The 20,583-nt window shown below is 42.2% G+C and overlaps 1 protein-coding gene across 3 annotated transcripts in view; it reads left to right on the top strand.

Annotated features, from left to right (window-relative positions):
• Positions 1-20,336, top strand: part of UCKL1 (uridine-cytidine kinase 1 like 1) — a 283,720-nt gene extending 263,384 nt beyond the window's left edge. For all 3 annotated transcript variants that reach the window (XM_078651664.1, XM_078651665.1, XM_078651666.1), the window contains 3 exons: positions 70-177; positions 1,500-1,656; positions 19,934-20,336. In XM_078651664.1, coding sequence (XP_078507790.1) covers positions 70-177; positions 1,500-1,656; positions 19,934-20,013 — 345 coding nt within the window. In that variant the 3' untranslated portion in view covers positions 20,014-20,336. The remainder of the gene's footprint in view (positions 1-69; positions 178-1,499; positions 1,657-19,933) is intronic.
• The last annotated feature ends 247 nt before the right edge of the window (positions 20,337-20,583 follow it).

Genomic DNA, 20,583 nt, shown 5'->3' on the forward strand with positions numbered 1-20,583 from the left:
TTGCCTTTCACCCATCTACACGTTCCCTCTCACCAACCCTTCTTTCTTTTTTTCCATGTCTCCCTTCAGCTGCACTATTTGAGGCTGCCCAAGGACATTAGCGAGGATCATGTCATCCTTATGGACTGCACAGTGTCCACTGGAGCAGCAGCCATGATGGCAGTCAGGGTTCTGCTGGTAAGTTTTTAAATAGCTAATAGACCTGTAGAGTGGCCATAAGCTTGCAGAAAGGGGAAAATTATTAATAGACTTGGCTTGAAGAGCCGTCCGTGAACACGATAGGCAGTATGAATACAGATAGTACATATGTTCTAAGTGCCATTCTGGAAAGAATAGATCACAGTAGCAGAGAAGGAGACTGTGGGGTTCTTGTGGTATTGATATGACGAACTCTGCTAAATTCCCTTGTCTACAAACATGCTAGGAAGGACTGAGGCAGATAAATTGTTTGTATTGACCGGCCATGAACATCCTGTTTGAAATGAAAGTGGATTGCAATCTAGTGCAGAGACGTGCCGGCCATGAGCATGCTAAGGAAAATGGAAACGTGTAACAGGCTAGTACTGAAATGCTTCCACTTGTGCTTGCTGCGAAGGATAATACAAATAGATCATTTCTCTGAGATCCTGAGCCTGTTGTAAAGGATGGAAGCTGATAAGATACATGTGCTGAGAGAGGAGGATGATGTTACGAAAGGTGGAAGCAGGTGACAGAATTAGGCTGAGCGGTCTTGGCCACAGCCGTGCTAGGAAGGTTAGAAAGATATAGTAAGACCTGTGCTTAGAGGACATAAACACGCTGAAAAGGAATAAAGCAGCTTTCAGACTTGGGCTGATAGATTGTGGCCAGGTGTATGCTAGAAAGAGACAACAGCTATGTGGTGATAGTTTTTGTATGAACCTTCCTGTAAGGTTATACACAGGTAACAAAGGTGCTAAGAGTTGTAAGTATTCTGGGACAAATAGCACCAGATAACAGACCTGTGCCAAGAAGTCGTGTACAGAATTGCACTGAAAAGTGTGGACACAGGCACTAGACATATGCCAAGGGTCCTGAGTACGGTGAAGATAATGGAAGCAACTCACAGACTTCTGCTAAGGACTCCAAGCTATTTGTACATAAGCAGATAGCCTACTTGTGCATAGGGTCATGAGGATCTGGAATGGGGCGACTAAAATTAGAATTCTGCTGAACGCCGTTAAGCATGAATTATGGGAACTTATAAAAGACCTGTGCTAAAGGGCCAGGTGCAAGCTGGGAAGGATGGGTTTGAGGTTAGATAAAACTAAATAACCTCTTCAGTGGATCAGAGCAGGCCACTGCTTATTTATTTCTTCTAACATTGAGAATCCTTTGAGAGCTATGAAATGCACATTCATGGAACAATTCAGGAAGATCCGGACTGAAGTGTGTAGCATTCCTGTAATCATAGAAAATGCAGTGTTGTGATGTATGTGTCTGTCAGTCTTGCAAATCAGTTCTTCTGCTTTATTCTATAGGATCATGATGTTCCTGAAGATAAGATCTTCCTGCTGTCCCTGCTCATGGCAGAGATGGGTGTGCACTCCGTGGCCTATGCCTTCCCTCAGGTGAAAATCATTACCACGGCTGTGGATAAGAAAGTGAATGACCTCTTCCGCATCATCCCAGGCATTGGTAAGCGAGATGCCATATGCGTAGGCGCACAGCCTGTTTTTATTCCAGATACTGTAGCATTTTTGTGCACCTGCATTAGGGGCACTGAAGTCTGTACCTCTGTTCTATGTTGAATTCAACCTTCACATTTAGCTTTGTGAAGAACATTTTCTCTGTGTTGTTTTAAAAGTATTATTTTCCAAAACTAAGAACCAAAGAACTCTTGCTCTCGATCAACTGTTCTGGCTGTCTAGAACACCCCCTCCATCAAACACACAAAAGGTGATGGGAGAAATGCTGACAATTTGTCTAACCACCGGCAATCGCTCGGGGGAACATTCCAACCGATCGTTCATTTGCCCACCATACCACCTCATTTTAGACCCAGCCATATGCAAGTCAGTCAAGACCCCGCTCAAATAGGAACAGTCCAGCCCGAACTGCTAGGCCAGGTCCTCCCTACCTCAGAACACAAGCAACCCATGACCGTCTTCACTCTTATTTGGGCTCTTAAATTGGGTGTAGGTTAGTCCCTATAGCACAGTGAGTACTAGACCCATGTCTGGATATACCTTTGCCACTTAGGGTGGTACATCAAACACACAAAAGGTGACGGGAGGAATGCTAGCAGTTTGTTTAAACACTGATTGTCATTATGGTAGCATTCCAACCTATTGTTCTTTTGCTCAACCTGCCACCCCTGTTTGGACCCAGCCATACGCAAATCAGTCATGAAGCTGCACCAATAGGAACAGTCTAGCCCAAAATGTTAGGGTAGGCCTTCCCTGAACCAAAACACAACAACCCAAGACCAGTCAATTTTCAGGGACAACAAAACCTTTAAAAAATGTAGAGATTAGGAATGGTCAATAAGCCATTTCAATAATCTTTTCTTACTGTAATTATCATAAGAAGATCATGCAAGTTCCTATCTGTAGGACAGTATGGCAGTTATTTTATAATACAGTAACAACCCAGATGTTTACAGCATCACACTTTTTTTAATCAATTGAAAAATACATAAAATGTGCATCTTCTTCATTGAAGGCCATTTTCACTTCTATAATGTAAAAGTGACAGGAGTGAGAGATGTTTGGCAAAACTGATTCGGTCACTGGTATGTATCGTTGCATGCGCTAATTGTATAGCGTGAACCAGCCCGAAATGCACTGGAGCACTATCAGGACAAAAACAAAGATACAGTCAACATGTGATTGAAGGAATAGCTAGTTTCTTTGAGCAAGCACTGACTGTTAACCTAGTGTTATGGATGTATCTGTGTTACTGGATCATTTACTCACACTTATTTACATGCTAACTTGGTCCTCTGATGGACCTTCAACGCACTGAGGGGAGAGAGAGTTAGCATAACCAGTCTGGTCAATTAAAAAAACAACTGGCTGCACAATGAGGACCAGAAATCGATAGCCAGTTTCAAAGGTTTTATTACAAGTTAGTAATCAAATTCAGATAAATCTCTCTTAGGACCATGCCATTTAAATAGATAATCTAAAAATGTTTTCGGAGAACAAGAATTAGACAAACCAATAACTCAGTTGCCACTATGCAAAACAGTAACATTAATGTCTGATACTCAGAATTAAATCAGAGAGAGTTTCCTCTTTTTTAGTTTCTAAATAGTCCAATTACAATTAAGCATTTAAGCATGAGTCTATGCAGGACTCTGAAAGTAGCAGTTCTGCAGAGAACAATAGGAATAAGGCATAACAGTAGAAGTAATATCAACAGAAGCATTTTAGAAGCTCGGTCAGAAGTCTTTAAGTCTCAAAATGCATCTTAAGTAACAGAGTTCATCAGGGGAAAAAGGAAATGGACAATTGTCCTTAAGAGTCCATACTAGGGACAAGAGAGTTTGTGAAATGGTTTGGGTCGGAATCCAAGGAAGGCTCTGCTTAGGCAGCAGAAAAAAGATGCGGCACAGAAGTTCAGCAAAGAAGCCTAAGATCATTAACCCTCATCAGTCTCAGAGCATCCCTCTGTCTGCTGACATCATGCAGGGCAACGGTAAAGTCCATTGGAAACTGCCATTTGGTTTAATCATCATTAGTAGTTCATTGTTTTTGTTGCAAGATCCATAAGGTAAATCTTTCGACAACATGAAGAAATATTCCCATATGGTCCATGGGAACATCAGCTTATTCCCATACTCATAACAAAGAACAACAGTCCTTTGTTTTGACCATGAGTTCCCGTGTACTTGTTGTTTGCCGTCCAGTCCCTTGCAATGTAACTAACACTGTTAAATTAAAGTATCGTTTCTAACAGAAGAAAGTCTGAGAAAAACCTGCAAAGAAAGCAAGCCAGCAGAAAATACTAAGCACATATGATTCCCAAGAGAAAAAGATTTAGGCCTTAAGTGAAAACCCTGCTAACTTAAGACAAAGTTCATAATGCACAATTTATATGTAGTTGCACATTAAACACACACATATATAATATAGCCTTAGTACTTTTAGTTCACTTGGGATTAATATGCATTAAGTAATCAAACTTCACAATGCATGCAAGCCTCAAATGCTGCCCCCAGCCCCTTTCTGCCCCAGGCAACGCTGGGGCGGGCTGCTAGTTAACTGATAAAACCCCACTGAAAGAGAAATAGCCCTCACCAGTGAAAACATATAAACACCGAAAAAACACCTGCACAACCACAAACTAAATGCCATTCAAAGAAAGGAAAAAGAGAGTGAAAGAGTATTTTTTTTTCTTCCTGAAGGGGCCAATACAATGTAACTTTGTTATACCAGCTAGCAGTAAGAAAGACTTGGCTAACATTATTCTGCTTGAGTTTTGATGTTTAGGGATTCCACTAAAATATGTTTTCTTCTTCCTTTTGCTTTTTTTTAGTTTTGTGGTCTTGGTCTAAAAATGCAGGGTTTAGAAGCATGTTTTCGGTCTTGTTTAATTATTTTATAAACTGTAGAGAATCAGGAAATATCAAAATCATATTTGATATTTTGGCTGTGTTTGATTCTTTTACTGATAGGTAAAATGGCTGTTTTCAGAAGAATCTTTCCTAATATGTGTCATCACATTTACCCACAGAGAATGGGTAAAAACCCTTAATACATCAGCCCCCAGTTTCAAGTGGGTCAGTATTGATAGTAGGTGAATTGCCAAAGCCTCAGGCTTTAAACATTTAATGCAAGGTATAGTGACAAGTATATGTAAAAAGAGCGCTATCACCAAGCATCTGGGATAGTGGTGAGAACATGACACCAGACTTTTGGAAAACATGGAACGCAGTGTCACTTGGAATACTCTGCAAAAAAGGTTCTTTCCAAGTTCAACAAAGATTGGAGTGATATTGTTTGTATTTGCAGTGATTCAGCTACGTATATGAAAAAGTTGTGTGATGACCTGTCAAAATTGATACCTGAGCTGAAGTGATTCCCTGTAAGAGATCCTTGTCACTTGTTAGATGGTATACTGAAAGCATCTTTACAATCTTCAGAGTTCATGAGGAATGCTATTGACTTTTTAGTCCATTCTGGTGCACTGTTTTCTTATGCATGAGAACTGAAATGCAAATATTTCTAATTTCGTGCTTTGTGTGGCATCAAAGAAATAGTCGTCCCAACTGTGTTCCTTAGCTGATGGTACTGAGTCCAAGGGGCTATGAATGCTATATTATCCAGGTGGCAACCAATTACAGAATTTTTGCTGAGTGATGATGCCAAAGGCAAGAAATGTGAGGATCTTTGGTTGCATATTGATATCGATGTGAAAAAAGTACACTCTACTGCATTCTTAGATTTTTACAGGAATACATAACTGTTGTAGTGGACATAATAACAAAACTAGAGTCTGAATTAACCCTTGTCTGCCAAGTGTTCAGCATAATTGGTGTAGATGTGAAACATCTCCTTGAGAGTAGGCTGGGCAACACCTTTAGTGACTTTGGCACTGCAACATGTTCCATGTTAGAGTGCTTGCCACTTGATAAGCAAAGCAATGTTGAAGAGCAATTCAGGAGCATTTATTTTATAATGTATGAGAAATGGTATGCAATGATGCATAGAAATGTCCCTTCACCAGCAGTTGCATTTGAAGTCAATGAAACCTCACTGTGGTACTCTGTACAAGTTCTAGGTCCCTTCAGTAAAGCAGAATTTCCTCCGTAGTTTCAAAAGTGCTGTTTCATTTTTGACCGCCTCAATAACTCTGAGGGCAAAAGCGCCCAGCTCAACTCAAATGTTGTAGAGCTTGCCCTGAGAATCGCATTCTTCAAGTGTACCAGTATTGTCATGGAAAGAAATGTCAGTGGCCAGAGTTAACAAATTGTGTACTGACTGTTTTGGCGTTGTTCGTCCCAAGTGACAATGTTGAGAGGGCCTTTTCACAGAAGTTTACATGGGAAAGAAAGAGGGAGCGCACATGACCAAAGACTCACTGAAGAAGTATTGTATGGTGTAAAACAATAAGTTTAATTTGCAAAAATCTATTTGGACCTCAAATACACTATACTTACACTGTCTATATACCATGTGCTATCTGTGCAGAAACCAAGCAATAATAAAAGCAAAACATTCCATCAAACACCAGAAAAACATTTTTTCTGTGGTTTTCAGTGGCGCGAAAATGTGTAACCACTGATACCAACTGTTTTTTTAAGGTATTGAAATCACCTGAAAATACTGAAAAAACCCCACCAGAATTTACCAAAAATAGTAACTGAAAACAGGAAAGCCTACATATATGCATGCATTGAGAATCAAATATCGTTTGATCCGTAGTAGTACCCTACTCACATAAAGATAATTTTTAGCTAAGAACAACATTTATAGCAGATGCAACCATTTATGACTGAGTGAAATGAGAAGGCTTTCTAGAATAAACTTTAGTTATACTAAGCATACTAAGCATATATTCTTTAGAAATCTAGTTTGTCACTTTTATCATCGACATCAGTTAACTGTTAAATGAATCATAACAATTTCTATTAATAAAACGGTTTCTGTGTTGAAACATCAGAAGCCTTTCTTCTGCATTAGTAAACATTCTATATGATGAGTCTAACTTCTGTAATAATGATTGTCTGCACTAGCAGTGTCAGGTGCAATGAGTTGCAAGAATCATAAAGACACCTAGAACTCATGTACAAAGTGCACATTCATTTTATGTGTCTGATATCGTCTTTCATTGGACTTTATTACGTATAGATCATTTTTATCAGGTTTTTTGTGATGTGTAAAGAGTGGGCAACTGTGTGCTGCACCAAGTGCTAGGTCAGTGTCCAGTGTGAATCCAAGTGACTCAGCATTTTGTCAAAGTATGGATCCGAATCTTTTTAGGTTGTTTCTATTGAGCCAGGTTTGGACAGTTATTTCTAGATGTTCTTCGGGATCTGCATGAATTCTGTTTTAGTGGAGTTAGACTTAAGTAGGTTTTTAACATCAGGATCTGGATGAGGTGAAGGTGTTTGAGGTGTTGCATGTCTGCAGCAGAGGAGGTTTTCAAATGTAGTTGTGTGCTTGTGGTTTATTGCTGAGTTTTTATGCTGATATTGGTTAGTAGAGCCCTAAGTAGCCTCATTTAGAGGGTGAAGATGATAAGGGATGCAATGGAAGCTTTGGTGTTTATGCGGGCGATAGGGATTTTCTGGGACCTAGAGGTGCCCATGTGAACAAACTGGTATTAGATGGAGACCGCCCTCATTGAGGTGGCAGAGTCAATCAGGTGGTCTCTAGATTCAGGGGAATCAGCAATGCTGGTGCTCCTGGATCTATCTGCAGCATTTGATACTGTCGACCATGTCAGACTCATTCAGAGATTGGAGGGTGTTGGCTTGAAAGGCAAGGCACTGGCCTGGCTACACTCCTACTTAAGCGACTGCTCTCAGAAAGTTGCTTTAGGTCCTTTTTCCTCTAAACCAAAACAGCTTTGGTGTGGTGTTCCCCAGGGTTCAGCGCTTAGCCCCCTACTTTTTAATGTTTATTTAGCTCCATTGTTTACTCTGATCACCAATTGGGGTGTCAAAGCGATTTCTTACGCAGACAACACGCAGTTGATTTTTCCATATTCAGAATTATCTGTGGAAGCATTTAGCAATTTTAAAGGATGCCTTCGCGATATTGCAATATGGATGAACACCAACAAACTCAAATTGAATGCAGGTAAGACCGAGGTGTTTTTTTTCAGGAAAGGCCTGCGCCCCCCCGTCTGATCTGTGGTGGCCGTCTGAAATGGGACCTCCGCCTCTCCCCAGTAGTAGTGCAAAAAATCTGGGGGTGAGATGGGATGATAGTTTATCCTTCTCTGCTCACATCCAGCAGGTATCAGCTGGGTGCCTAAACAACTTAGAAATCTTCAAAAATTTCTTGACTTGCTGCCAGAAGACTGCCATAAAGTTGTAGTCCATGCGACTGTTACATCGAGGCTGGACTACGCCAATGGCCTCTATCTTGGCTTGCCAAAGTATCGGACCCAGCGATTACAGACCGTGCAGAATGCGGCTGCGAGGCTTATCAAACAAATCCCTTTCAGACACCATGTCTCTCCGCATCTGCGCGGTCTGCACTGGCTGCGAGTGGCCAGCAGGATCAAATTAAAGGCTCTGACCCTGGCTTTCAGGGCACTTCAGGGTAACTGCGCTACCTACCTTAAATTGAGACTTTCCCGATACCAGCAGGCGAGGTCTCTTCGCTCATATACATTGAATCTGCTACATGCTACCCGAGCCTTGAAGGCTCGGCTTCGGGGTAGGACTTTCTCCGCTGGGACGGTAAAATTGTGGAATGCTTTGCCCTTTTCTATTCGTTCTGCAACTTCAGAGATCTGCTTTAGGAAACAGCTAAAGACATGGCTTTTTAATCAAAAAAACAAAACCACTCCTTTTACATCCAGCTGCTCACATAGCGCCGGGACACCTCCGTGTGAGGTAGCTGTTCGCGCTTTAGAAATATCAGTATTATTAATATTATTATGGATAAGCAGGAGGAAAACTTGTGAATGATTTTGCAAATGTTTCCCATTCCCAACTTCAAGGTGTAGATGAGGGTGGATGGTCCTCTGTGTTAAAGGCAGCAAAGAAGTCCAGCAATATCAGGAAACGGGGGGTAATCTTTATCTGGTAATATTGTCCTAGAATAAGGTCTTACAGAGGTTAGCTTCAGAGATTAGATTCAAGGAAAACAGGCCCATAACCAAGGCAGATTTGTGCAAAAAAAGCTAAAGGAAACTGGTAAAAAAAAAAAGCTGAGGCAGTCCAGTATGTTTGAATGTATGTTTTGGAATTTCTATAGTATAGGTCTAGCTGGCTCGGAACTAAACTTTGTCATGGGAGCAAACCCTATTGAGGATATATGGGGATGGAACAGGGAAGTGATAGATCAAGTGAGAGTTGGAAGATATCGGCATATCTGAGGTAGATTTTCTTGAGGAGGTGAGGTTTCAGTTTGTTCCTGAATTGTCATATGGTTTGTCAAATGGTTTGTGCGGTTCTGATGTTGGAGGAGCTATTGTTTCAGATCCTGGGAGCATAGGTTGAGAAAGTTGTTGTCTTGTTTTGTTCTTCCTGCAGTGTTGAGTTTCTCATCTGGCGATGTTGGTACTCCAATGTCTGGCACTGAAATCCAGATGTTTAGTTAGCTAGGTAGATTGGGTCTTGGTGTAGAGGTCCTTAAAAATGATCTTGAAGATCCGGGCTTGCAGGGGGAGCAAGTCTAGATCCTCCAGAACAAGGATAATGTGGTCGGGTTGCTTCAGCCTCTTGGTGAGCCATGCTGCTGCTTGAAGAATGTCTCTCAGGAGAGCTAGCGAGGTCTCTGGGATGTCTTTGAGCCAGTGTTGCATCAACCTCTGTGGTGGGGAAGGACTATGGCTTCAACTTTTGTTCTCAAGTATTCTCCTGGGAGAAACGCTTCACTTTGAGAGTTGTAACTAGACTTTTTTGGTCTTCTTGTCCATGTGTTAATGGATAGGTTTGAGTCATTGGTGAATCCAAGTGCTTTGGCCTGCGCTATCAGTGGGGGTGTGAAGTTAAATTTAAGTTGGCGAGTCATGACTAAATCAGAGAATACTTGGTGTTGTTAGCAAACAGGAGGAATTGTGCATTGGGGTTAGTATCAGGTAGTTTATTGAAATCCAGGCTTGGATGATTTAGCTACAGGTTGTGGAAATAATACTGCCAATTTCATGGATGGACATTTTCCCCCTTGAGGGACGGACTCAATCATACTCTTTATGCCTGCCACAAGCAGAAGAAATTTGGTTGCCCATGGCCGCCATATACAACTTGGAATTAAAAGGATATACAAAAAAAGGTTGGAGTGCTGCATATTTTTGTTCTCTGGGAGCCAAAAGAAATTTTAGTAGCTCGTTTTCATTAGCCTGAAATGCGATGAAATTCAAATAAAATGTCTCAAGAAATTAAAGAGTCTGGGATCAGAAAGGCAGACGAAAATATGTTATTACTGTTGGTAAACTAGGACACAGAAACCTTGTGGAGAGTGGCAGCTTAGCTTAACGGAAACATGATAAATAAGAAGGGAAAAGGGTTAACATTCAAGTCTGGAAGACCACATAGGCTTGACCGAAATGATAAAAGGGCGCTCCAGGCACTGAGCTGGTAGATAATCAGTCATTGTTCTAATTCTAGGAGGAAACGAACCCCCTTGAGTTACCACTGTTCTGTGCTCCTCTACTATAGAGCGATCATTCAACTATTATTTCTTAAGAGTAACACACACAGTCCAGAGTTCAAATTCATTGTGTTGTGGAGTCAAACTCCTCTTCAAAATGCAGACATTCTTCATTCCCAGTCCTCTTCCCCCAACTCCCTTTTAGCACAGCCCATGTCCATTAGGGCTCAAAGTATTATTGAATTATTGCTCTTTATATATAATGTATTCTTTTTTATGATTTCTCTCATTTTCACATTTTCAGCTAGTGCTTACGACGGACCTGATTCACAATGCCACTTTAAGTCGGATTCCCACAAAGTCTTTTTTTATAAGAGTATAAACAGTTTTCTAATTCAGAAATGAGGGTTAAATACTCTTAAATGGATCTCCTCGCATGAAAGATACAGTGCAGGCATGACTTGTGACTTAATAAACATCCACAAACGTTGTAACATTTGTGAATAGTCACAGACTTCTCTGTAATCATTTATGTCTTCACACAGACCAAACATTTTCTTCAGTAATAGCCAAGAGGTAATCCATTTCCAAGTTGGGAAAGACACTAGATGACACCCCTCTTCCACCCACCAAACTGGTGGGATTTTAAGGAAAGGATTTCCTCCACATGGAAAATATATTCACATGAAAAATGGAATTCACAAAATTGTTCCAGCAGTACGCCTGGAAACCTGTGACGGTAGCAGGTTTCCAGCTGTTCTTCTGAAAACCTTTGTGTATTCCTGAAGGTGGTACATTTGCACCAATACAAGGTTGTTGACCTGTGGGGGCAGATTTATGATTTTCTCTCAGATTCGGGTCAGATGATTTTTAACTTGTTGGTTGTATTTTTATGATTTTATATTCTTTTTTATTTCTTTATTTTTTATTTTATAAACAGTTTTTAGTTTTGAATGTAGCACTGCATGGCAAATGCAACAGCCAGAGCTGGGTAACAGGGTTCAAATCTCGGCAGGGACGCTCAACATCCTGTGATTCTGGGCAAATCACTTAATCTCTGACAAAATGAATGTATCTGTCTGTAAGGCAACTGGTACTCATGTAAAGTGCTCCAATACCTTTGGATCCAGTTTCCGCTATATAAAACTCACAAAAACAAATAACATAGCAACCCCCATGACCATACAACCACAATTGCGATTTATAGCGAAGAAATTATCAGGGTACCATTATAAATGTACACGATAATTAGCGGTGCAGTCTCTAGAGCTAACAGCCTCTGAATTAGTGTCCAGTGTTGAGCTGATCCTGTGTTAGTCCAGGGTACCAGAAGAAAAGGGCCATATAGAACATGCTTTTTGAAGTGTTGTCTCCGCCCCTTGCTGTGACCCATCACACACCATCCCTTCCTCTTCTCAACACCTCAGTCCAGTGTGACGCTAAGTCACATTGCGCCTGGGCCCCTCTGCTAGACATAATACCGGTCTCCTAAGCTTCTTACTGTGGTGTGTCTCCCAGCCACACTCGGACCTCTCCTCAAGCACCCTGAACCTACTCAAAGTCCCGTATGCATACCCTACCTTTGTTAATCTACCTTCCCATTGACTTGCAGTGTTCCATACCTGTCTCCCAGTCCCTCTATCGGGCTCCTAATTTTTTTTGCTTTATCCCCCTTGACTACCATACAGCCCACGTTAACCAGTGTCTTCTGACCCCACATTTAGTCCGGATTTGATATTCTTAGATGGACGGTTTTCTTTATCTTTGCTTGTCACTTGAAAGGTATAAGGTAAAATTATCTTAATTAAAAAAAAATGCCTTGACCAGAGCTATGCACAGTCATCATCCAGGTATGTTGACGTCAGCTCCTATTTTTCCCATCCGCAGGCACGGACCTGCAGTTCCGCTGCTACCAATTTAGGTTTTCAGAGTTTTCAAATTCTTTTTCCCTAATTTTGGCAGTATTAAGGGATGTTGAGGACGACAGGTTTCAAGCCATGCCACGTATATGTGAAGCATATGTCGGCAACAGACCCACACAATGTCTGCTTGTGGTGCCTTGTGGCTCCAAGTCATGCATCAAGTGTCCTTTATACTCCTGATGGCCATCGGGAACCGAGAGGCCAACCTCTACATCGCGGAATACAAGACACAGGGCCGGTCTCTTTAGCACTCGTTAGTCAGGTCTGAGGCAAATTTGAAAAATAAATCAAAGGACGAGTTGAGGAAGAAACAAAAAGAAGAATGGCCAAAGATTCTTCACATCCACACATTGGTGATCTAGAGAAAGATTATGCTATTGACACTTGTGATACCAGAATCCTAGCTCTGTGTTAAACCCCGATCCCATACTGCCTTTGGAACCAGTGCACGGCAAGGTCCACAGTCCATCGTCAACTCTGCAGCAAGTGACAGCCTTCAAAGAGGCCACACTGCAGCTCTTTAAGTCCTTCTCTGTTCCGTCTGATACGTTCTCCAGACCCATGGACCCTTTGGACTGCAGCTGGTGGGCCCCTCCCCGGTGCTGACTGACTGGTTGAAGTCATCCTGCTCTGTCCCTTGACTGTGCTTTCTCTTCTATGCTGAAGCCCCCACCTTTTGTCTCTATCTCTGTCCAGCCTAAGATGCCGACGGTGCCAGCTCTGGATTCATCACCCAGCTCCAGGTTCAAAACCATTGTCAGCTAGAACCTGCTAATTGTCAAGGTACAGAAGTACCATAGTAAATACTGGGGATAGGGAGGGCTTCCATTCAGTTACCTGCTTCAAAAATAGCACTTCTGGAATATGGGAGATATATGTGGGTCCAGTTTAGACGCTGTTTAAGGCCTCCATCATATTCCGCATTATGAGGATGGTAACGTGGAGGAAGGGAATGTGCTTCCACCTTATTATTCAGATGAATGCCTATACCTGGATTTTCACAATGCCACCGGCTTGGATACCTCTCTGGAGTCCACCTTGGATACATGTTTAGGGTCTCCTGCGGAGGAATGTGCCTCCTTTGCGGTTGTGGTGGAAGGTCAATAGAAATGCTTGAATTGGCACTTGCTATTTAATGAGACTAAGGAAAACCCCCTCAGAGAAATAATCCAACCTGAGCCATCAACCTCAGAGCTCTTTTTGCCTTTCAACAATACTCTGATTGACTTGGACCCGGTAATTTAATCCAACCCATTTTCTGCTCTAGCTGCGAGTTGCACCATTGTGAAGCATCACAGGCCAGCACCAACAGTTCTGAAATTTATGATGCTGGAGGGTCTTTTAGTGCAGGCTTCCATGAACAAAGTAAACACAAATTCCCTACTTCTCCACTGGATGGAGAATCCAAGAACTAGCGCTATGGGTAAGAAAGCCTTCTCTTCTGTAGTTTGACACTACACTTCCTGAATGCATTTAGTTTCTTGGGCTGTTGCACTCATGCCCTTTGGGATGTGGCATGTAGGTGTTGCCAACCTTGCCCCTGGATATCAGTGGTGTCTTCGTTCAGAAAGCAAAAGACAATCAGTGTGGTACGAAGTATGTCTTATGGTCTGGAATAAACAGCTGAGTCCGTTGACCATGTCATGAGTGATGTAATATGTGACGTCATCAGCAGTGCATTGCACGCGCAAGTTATAGTGAGTCCAACTAACTATAACGTGGGAATTTCATTGGTTTTATGCGAGTAAAATTTCCAGCTAACTATAACTGGTGTCAAACCTATGGTTTTTTCAGTGAATTTCATAGGTTTTGTAAATGCTATTTCCTAACTATAACATGTGTAAAACCTATGGTTTTTTCAGTGAATTTCATAGGTTTTTTAAATGCTACTTCCTAACTATAACGTGTTTAAAACCTATGGTTTTTTCAGTGAATATATATATATATATATATATAAAATTTCTATGGCAAAATGAAACCCCTCATTTTGTTCCTTTTCAAATTGAATGTATTAAGTGTTACCACTTTATCACAATCAAGATGACTTCAGGTGTGCCATACTTTTGTCATAAGTAAGACTGTTAGCGTTCTAGTTGTTTTTTAGAACACTCTGGGGCATTCTGTCATTGGGCTATAGTTGGGCTACATCTGGCTGATATTTGGGCTACATTTGTTTTTTTTTGTCTATGGTGGCCATCTTTGGGCTACATTGGGCTACATTTGGCCTCTAACATATATATAGCCCAATGTAGCCCAATATATATTTTTTCAAAGTTAATTTTCTCAGCAACTACTGAACAGATTTACACCATTCAAAGAAAAGCGTAATCTGCGAGCCGGACTCTACCTTTCTACCAAATTTCTTATAAATCCATTGAGCCGTTCGAGCTGTAGCCGTGTCTAAACGTCCTATGGAAAATAACATGGGGAAAACACGTTTTGGGACCCCCCTTTTATCTCAGCCCCCACTTGACGAATCCTGCCCAAACTTTCAGGGAAGGAGCGGAGCGGAGCAGGCCATCTTCTTTGAGAAATTCGCAAAGATTCGTCCACCGGCGCCAAAGTTATTCTCCATAGAATGTTGCGGATTTCCTATGGAAACTATGTCCTAACTATAACTACCTACTGGCGACCGCCAGTAGGTAATATATATATATATATCCATATCTTTCCAACTGTAACTGATACAGCTGAATTACTTACCTACCACGTACTTCACACCCTGGTGCCAATGGAATGCCGACAGGACTCCCCACCTGCTTTTGATACACCCATACAGATGCAGACTTCTTTCACATGTTATGGCAATGCCCCCTGGTAGCCTGGTATTGGCGAGGCATTGAAGAGGAATTGTCACAAGTCCTGGAGCGACTAATGGACTTTATCCGAGGGTGGCACTCATGGGCATGCTAGAGGACCTCAGCGGGCTCTGGTGCGTGAGTAATGGTAGAGGTGGGTACTGTGGTTGCCAAATGTGATATGCCTTCAAATCCTCCCAGCTCTTACCATTTCAGAATGGGGGGAGGGAGGGAACTGATATTCTAGGTTAGAACAAATTATTTACCAAGCTAAGGGTTTCCCCCAGAAACATTCTAGAATCTGAATAAAATGGTAGGAGCACTACCTGCTAGAGAAAGATTGATAACCAAGTTGAAGGAATGAGTATATATGTCACGCGGACCCAAAAAACCTAAAGAATTTTAGGCCAATCTCCCAGCTTCCCTTTCTTGCGAAAATTCTAGAGCAGCATGTTCTACAATCTCTCACCCACTTCCTGGAAAGTAACCACCTCCTCGAGCCCAACCAGGCGGGTTTCAGAGCTCACCACAGCACGGAACTGGTAATGCTGTCCGTGCTGGATGACCTGAGACTCAAGGCTGATAAAAAAAAACCTGTGCCCTGATCCTCTTGGACTTATCCGCGGCATTTGATACCGTTAATCATTGCCAACTTCTATCGTGGATAAAGGACTTGGGGATCCAGGGTACAGCCCTTGCCTGGCTGACATCCTTCCTTGAAGACCGGTCGCAGCGAGTGCAGCTTGCCGACCTTGTTTCCAAGTTGGCAAAAATGACCTGCGGCGTGCCCCACGGTTCGGCTCTGTCACCACTGCTTTTTAACATGTATCTTCAGCCACTGATTGCGGCACTGAACAGGATGGACTGTAGAGTCTACAATTATGTAGACGACACACAGATTCTGATTCAGATTGATGACAATGCTCAGGCTCACTTGAGAATGCAGAACATACTCAAATTCACAATCAACTGGATGTCGAACAACTCGTTAAAAATAAATCCAGATAAGACTGAAGTCCTGGCAATCACTACAGCGGCTAATCCTTGGTGCGACCAGTTTTGGCCGGCCGAATTAGGGCCACTTCCAGAACCAGCGCCAGCAGTCAAAAGTCTTGGCATCAAAATTGATACCCTACTATCTATGACTCAGCAGGTATCATCTGTGGTGGGCATCTGTGTGAGTCTGATCCGCCAGCTGCGGAAACTCTCCTCATTGTTGTCCTTCTCCACAATGAGGCTGGCGGTCTCCGCCCTAATTCTGGCACGGCTGGATTATGGTAACTCTCTCTACTATGGCCTCCCAAACAATCTCCTGGCCCGACTACAGGTCGTAATGAACGATGCGGCCAGGCTTGTCTTTAATAAACCCAGGCACACTCGATCTATGCCCCTACTCCGCAGTTTACATTGGCTGCCCATTGCCCAAAGAATAAAATTTAAAAGCCTCTGCATTGCTCACAAGGCAATCTACGGCTCAGCCCCTAAATACATCAAAGATCGGCTCTTTAGGTACCTACCCACTAGGTCCCTCCGGTCGGCTGAGTCATGAAACCTACTTTGCCCTCGGTACAACCTCACATCCAAAGGTGGCAGAGCATTCTCGAGCACTGTCCCCCTGGCATGGAACCACCTGCCCGCGGAACTCAGGAAGGAAACAAACTTACTGTTGTTCAGGAAAAAGCTGAAGACGGTGCTCTTTGAAGAGGTGTGGGGACCTCTGTGATTTGGCTTTCGTACCCACTGATGTTGTGTATCCACTGACAGCGCTTAGATACCCCTGGGTGATATAGCGCTCTACAAACTCATAATAACATAACATAACATAACATGATAACCTGCTATTTGATTAACATTGTTGTCAGAACTGATTGTTTAGTTTGTCAAAAGCAATAAAGTTGATTCATCCAAATAATACATAAGCAGTTAGAAAAGCTAAAATAAAGCACGTTTTTTTTTGTAATTATAAAGTGTTATGAAAACGAACAGTTTAATAAAATCAAAATAAATCAAGATACTTTTACTTGGTAATGTGCAAAATGATAAATATATACTGAAAACCGATTTCTCCACATTATCATTGTGTATATAGTTTTATCAGTAAAACTGTACGTCTGTGCAAATTTAGTAGCCATTTCAATGGGAAATAAGCTGTCTATAAATGACAGGGCGCTGCAGCACAATGCTTTAGTATATATTTGCAACATTGTGCTCAAAATGCAGCATCAGGTACATAGTTCACCCGTACCACTTTCTGCTGAATACATTTGCTAAACTTTGTGTAAAGCTAGAGTGTTCGCAGTCCCTATGACTTCAGTAATGTAACATTGATGTCAGAACCCTTCTCTGAAAATTGTTCCAGCGCCACTGGTGCAAAGGTGCTGAGCTATGTCCCGAAGTTCTGTTTAAACACCTTCCATGCTCATGACGAGCTGAGCTCGTCATGAGGCACGGTGCTCAGGTGCTCATGACGAGCTCGTCATGAGCCGTGGAACGCTCTCACGTGGGGATAATTCCCCTGCTGTGCTGAGCGTTCCACGGGAACGGGTGCAGCTGTGACGAGCTCAGCTCGTCATGAGCACCGGAGCGTCGTGCCTCAAGCATGGGGGCGCTGTGCCCGACCCCCAGCACAGCGGGTGAATTACCCCCCCCCAGCAGCAAAGTGTTAAAACAAACCCCTGCTAGTGTTCCAAAGTACGACTCCAGGTGAATATCCCTATATTTTTATACTGATATTTATTTTACTTCAAAAGCCATTTCAATAGAGAATATGCTCACTATATGTAATCATACACAAGTATCCCACATGTGTATGACTTTTACACATAAATTGAAAACTATGGATGTGCCTTCCCGGCCAGCGCTGCTGACTTTACTTAACGGGGACCAGGAGTTAGTCCCAGGGTTGGCTCTGGGCAAATCGCTTAATCTCCTTTGCTTAAAATAAAATGAATCTGACCTTTTACAATGTAATCTGGTGCTCATGTACAGCCCTCCCATGACCTCGGGCAGTGTGCGCTATGTGAAACTGCAACATATATAGAGTCCAAAATTCAACCCTGGGACTCATTTTAAAACAGAAATGGATATGGGGCCTTACCCCATACTCTGCTGCAGAAGGGTTTTTTCAAATCTGCAAAAATTTCCGGTATCAACACTAAGATTTTTTAGAACCGTGTAAATTTAGTGAACAGATGCCACAGGCCAGCACCCCTACTCTGAAAAGTTCCAGTGCAGTTCACTATCTGACACTTATGGGCAGATCAATATCTTGGCTACTGTCTGATAAAGACATATAGAAGGGCGAGGTCAAGGTTGTGACATTTACGAACAGTTGCTGTTAGAGGGTTACAGGAAAAAATGCAAAGAGTATATTATTTTGGTAATTCACAGCATTTTGAAACCATGTCTACTGTTATATTAATACATTCGCCTGCCTTATGTTCTTTGAAGCTAGATGGATTGTGAATGTTTGTCATTAAAAAAAAAATGGTCAAGGCTCTACAAAGTTTGGAAAGCACTGCTGTAGGGGTCCTTCAGGCTCATTTCGCCAGAGCAAAGGCTGCTACCACTGCTTTAGGTGGACATTCCAGTTTGTGGGCATTTGTCCATACGCTCACCAGCACTACTGCAGTGATACAAAAGTCCACTTGGTCTTGCAAAACGTCTGGGTCTAAATTCACACTCCCCAGACCTACGTATTTGGCAAGGGGCCTATTTTGTCATCGATGTACAAGCCAAGGAATCAGCAGTTACCAGTACCCTTCAGAAGAATACATTCCTAACCTTTGGTAATGCTCTTTCTGGTGAAATACTATATCTGAACAAAGATTCCTCACCAATTATCCATGCCCCTGTTTTGTAGAATAGACTTTGGTTTATTAATAAATTCCCAAGTGATCTGTCACACTCTGCCAGTGAAAGATCAATTCTGTAAGTTACGCCCTGTGTTCCTGGGTGTGAAATATCTGATTAAACCAGTGTCAGTTTGTAGGGTGGCGCCTTTATGTAGTTCTGCGTTCTCCTGGCCGGGTGAAGAGAGGGCCCCAACAATGGCTGATGGTGCCACCTGTCAGCAAGAGTTTCCAGATTCAGTCTGGCACCGGAGTAGATTAACAGGTGATGAATCTGTGTTTAGAGTATTCACCAGAAAAAGCATTAGCAAAGATAAGTAGATTAGGGCCAATTTTATAATTTGGGAGACAGTGGTTTGGTAGGCAGGGCAACTGAGTAAATTTCCATGTTACCTTGACTGCACCTCCGCCCGCTAAATTATGAAATGACCGCCAAGCTGGCTGTCATTTCTTAAAGCATTGCCGGGAACCACCATCACAGCAGTTCCTGTCAATCCTTTTTGCAGGTTGAGGCTTAGGTCCGTCAAGCATGATGGAGCCGTACAGCAAACTGTTTTCTATTTTCAAAAATAGGATCCCCAAGTGGAATTTTCTTTTTGAAAACTAAAAAAGATAATGCTCCCATGCTATGGGAGTTCTCTCCAATTCGAGGGGACACCATGGTATTCAAGGCAGTGAAAACTGTCCTCTAATTTCGTCCATCTAAAAAAGGTGGGTGGAATTAAAGGTCAACCTCCAATTGCCCTTACGCTGTCGGGCCATCAGACAGGTTAATCATGGTGGCGATGGGGTAGTCTCTGCCGTGATTGAATCAATTTAAATGCGGGTGGACCACAGTCTGGCGGTATTGATATTCTGTTGCATTCTGACAAAATATCTATAACACCAAGATTTAAATTAGGCCCTTAATCTTTCATACCAGATTCCAGCATTACAATACAGATAATGGCAGTATGCTTAAGTTGCCTGTGGACTGTTAAGAGATGTGGTTTGCAAATGTTTTGGGGTTGATTATAACATTTAAAATACCAGTATGCTACATGGCTCTGCCCCAATGACTACAAAATCTGTTATCGAGAGAAGATATTCTAATTTCTCCGTTATCATCTTATCTGTCTCATATTCAGGTAATTTTGGAGATCGCTACTTTGGAACAGATGCCGCGGTGGACTGGAGCGATGAAGAAGATGACCCTCCAGGATGCTGATAATGTCCAACTCTCAACCAGACTGTTTTCCTTTCATCTTTCCAACCACATTTTTCCATTCCCGAAGACTCGAGCTTTGCACTTTAAGCATGACCTGTACTTGTGCAAAGATTATATAAAACATCCATCTGGTTTGTTAGACAAGAGAAAAGCAGGAATGAGCCCCTTCTTGGCTTTGTAGAGTTTTCTGGGTCTATTGAGAAGCCACAGAGACGATTAGCATGCTATGAAGATACAGACCTCAATTTATTTTGTAATAATATGCTAATATGATTTATGGCAGAGAATATATTTAAAGAAATAAAACTTTTATTCTAATATGAGTTAAGCCTGTTTGTCATTTGGAGACAGCCCTTCTTGAAAACAGCACAGCATAATGAGATGAGTGCTTATTGTAAGGCTTCGATAGGCTGTTGGTATTGCACAAAATGCAGCTGGTGGGTTACTCTGCACGAATGCATGGTTCTCTAGTGGACTCCTGCTTGTTGCCCTTCTATGCAGAGGACAAAAGTAAACTCCGTTCCTCTTCCGCTCACACCCCACGGAAGAACCAGCTTCTATATCACCTAA

The sequence above is a fragment of the Lissotriton helveticus genome, chromosome 7 (genome assembly GCF_964261635.1).
Source record: "Lissotriton helveticus chromosome 7, aLisHel1.1, whole genome shotgun sequence".
NCBI classification, from domain to species: Eukaryota; Metazoa; Chordata; class Amphibia; order Caudata; family Salamandridae; genus Lissotriton; species Lissotriton helveticus.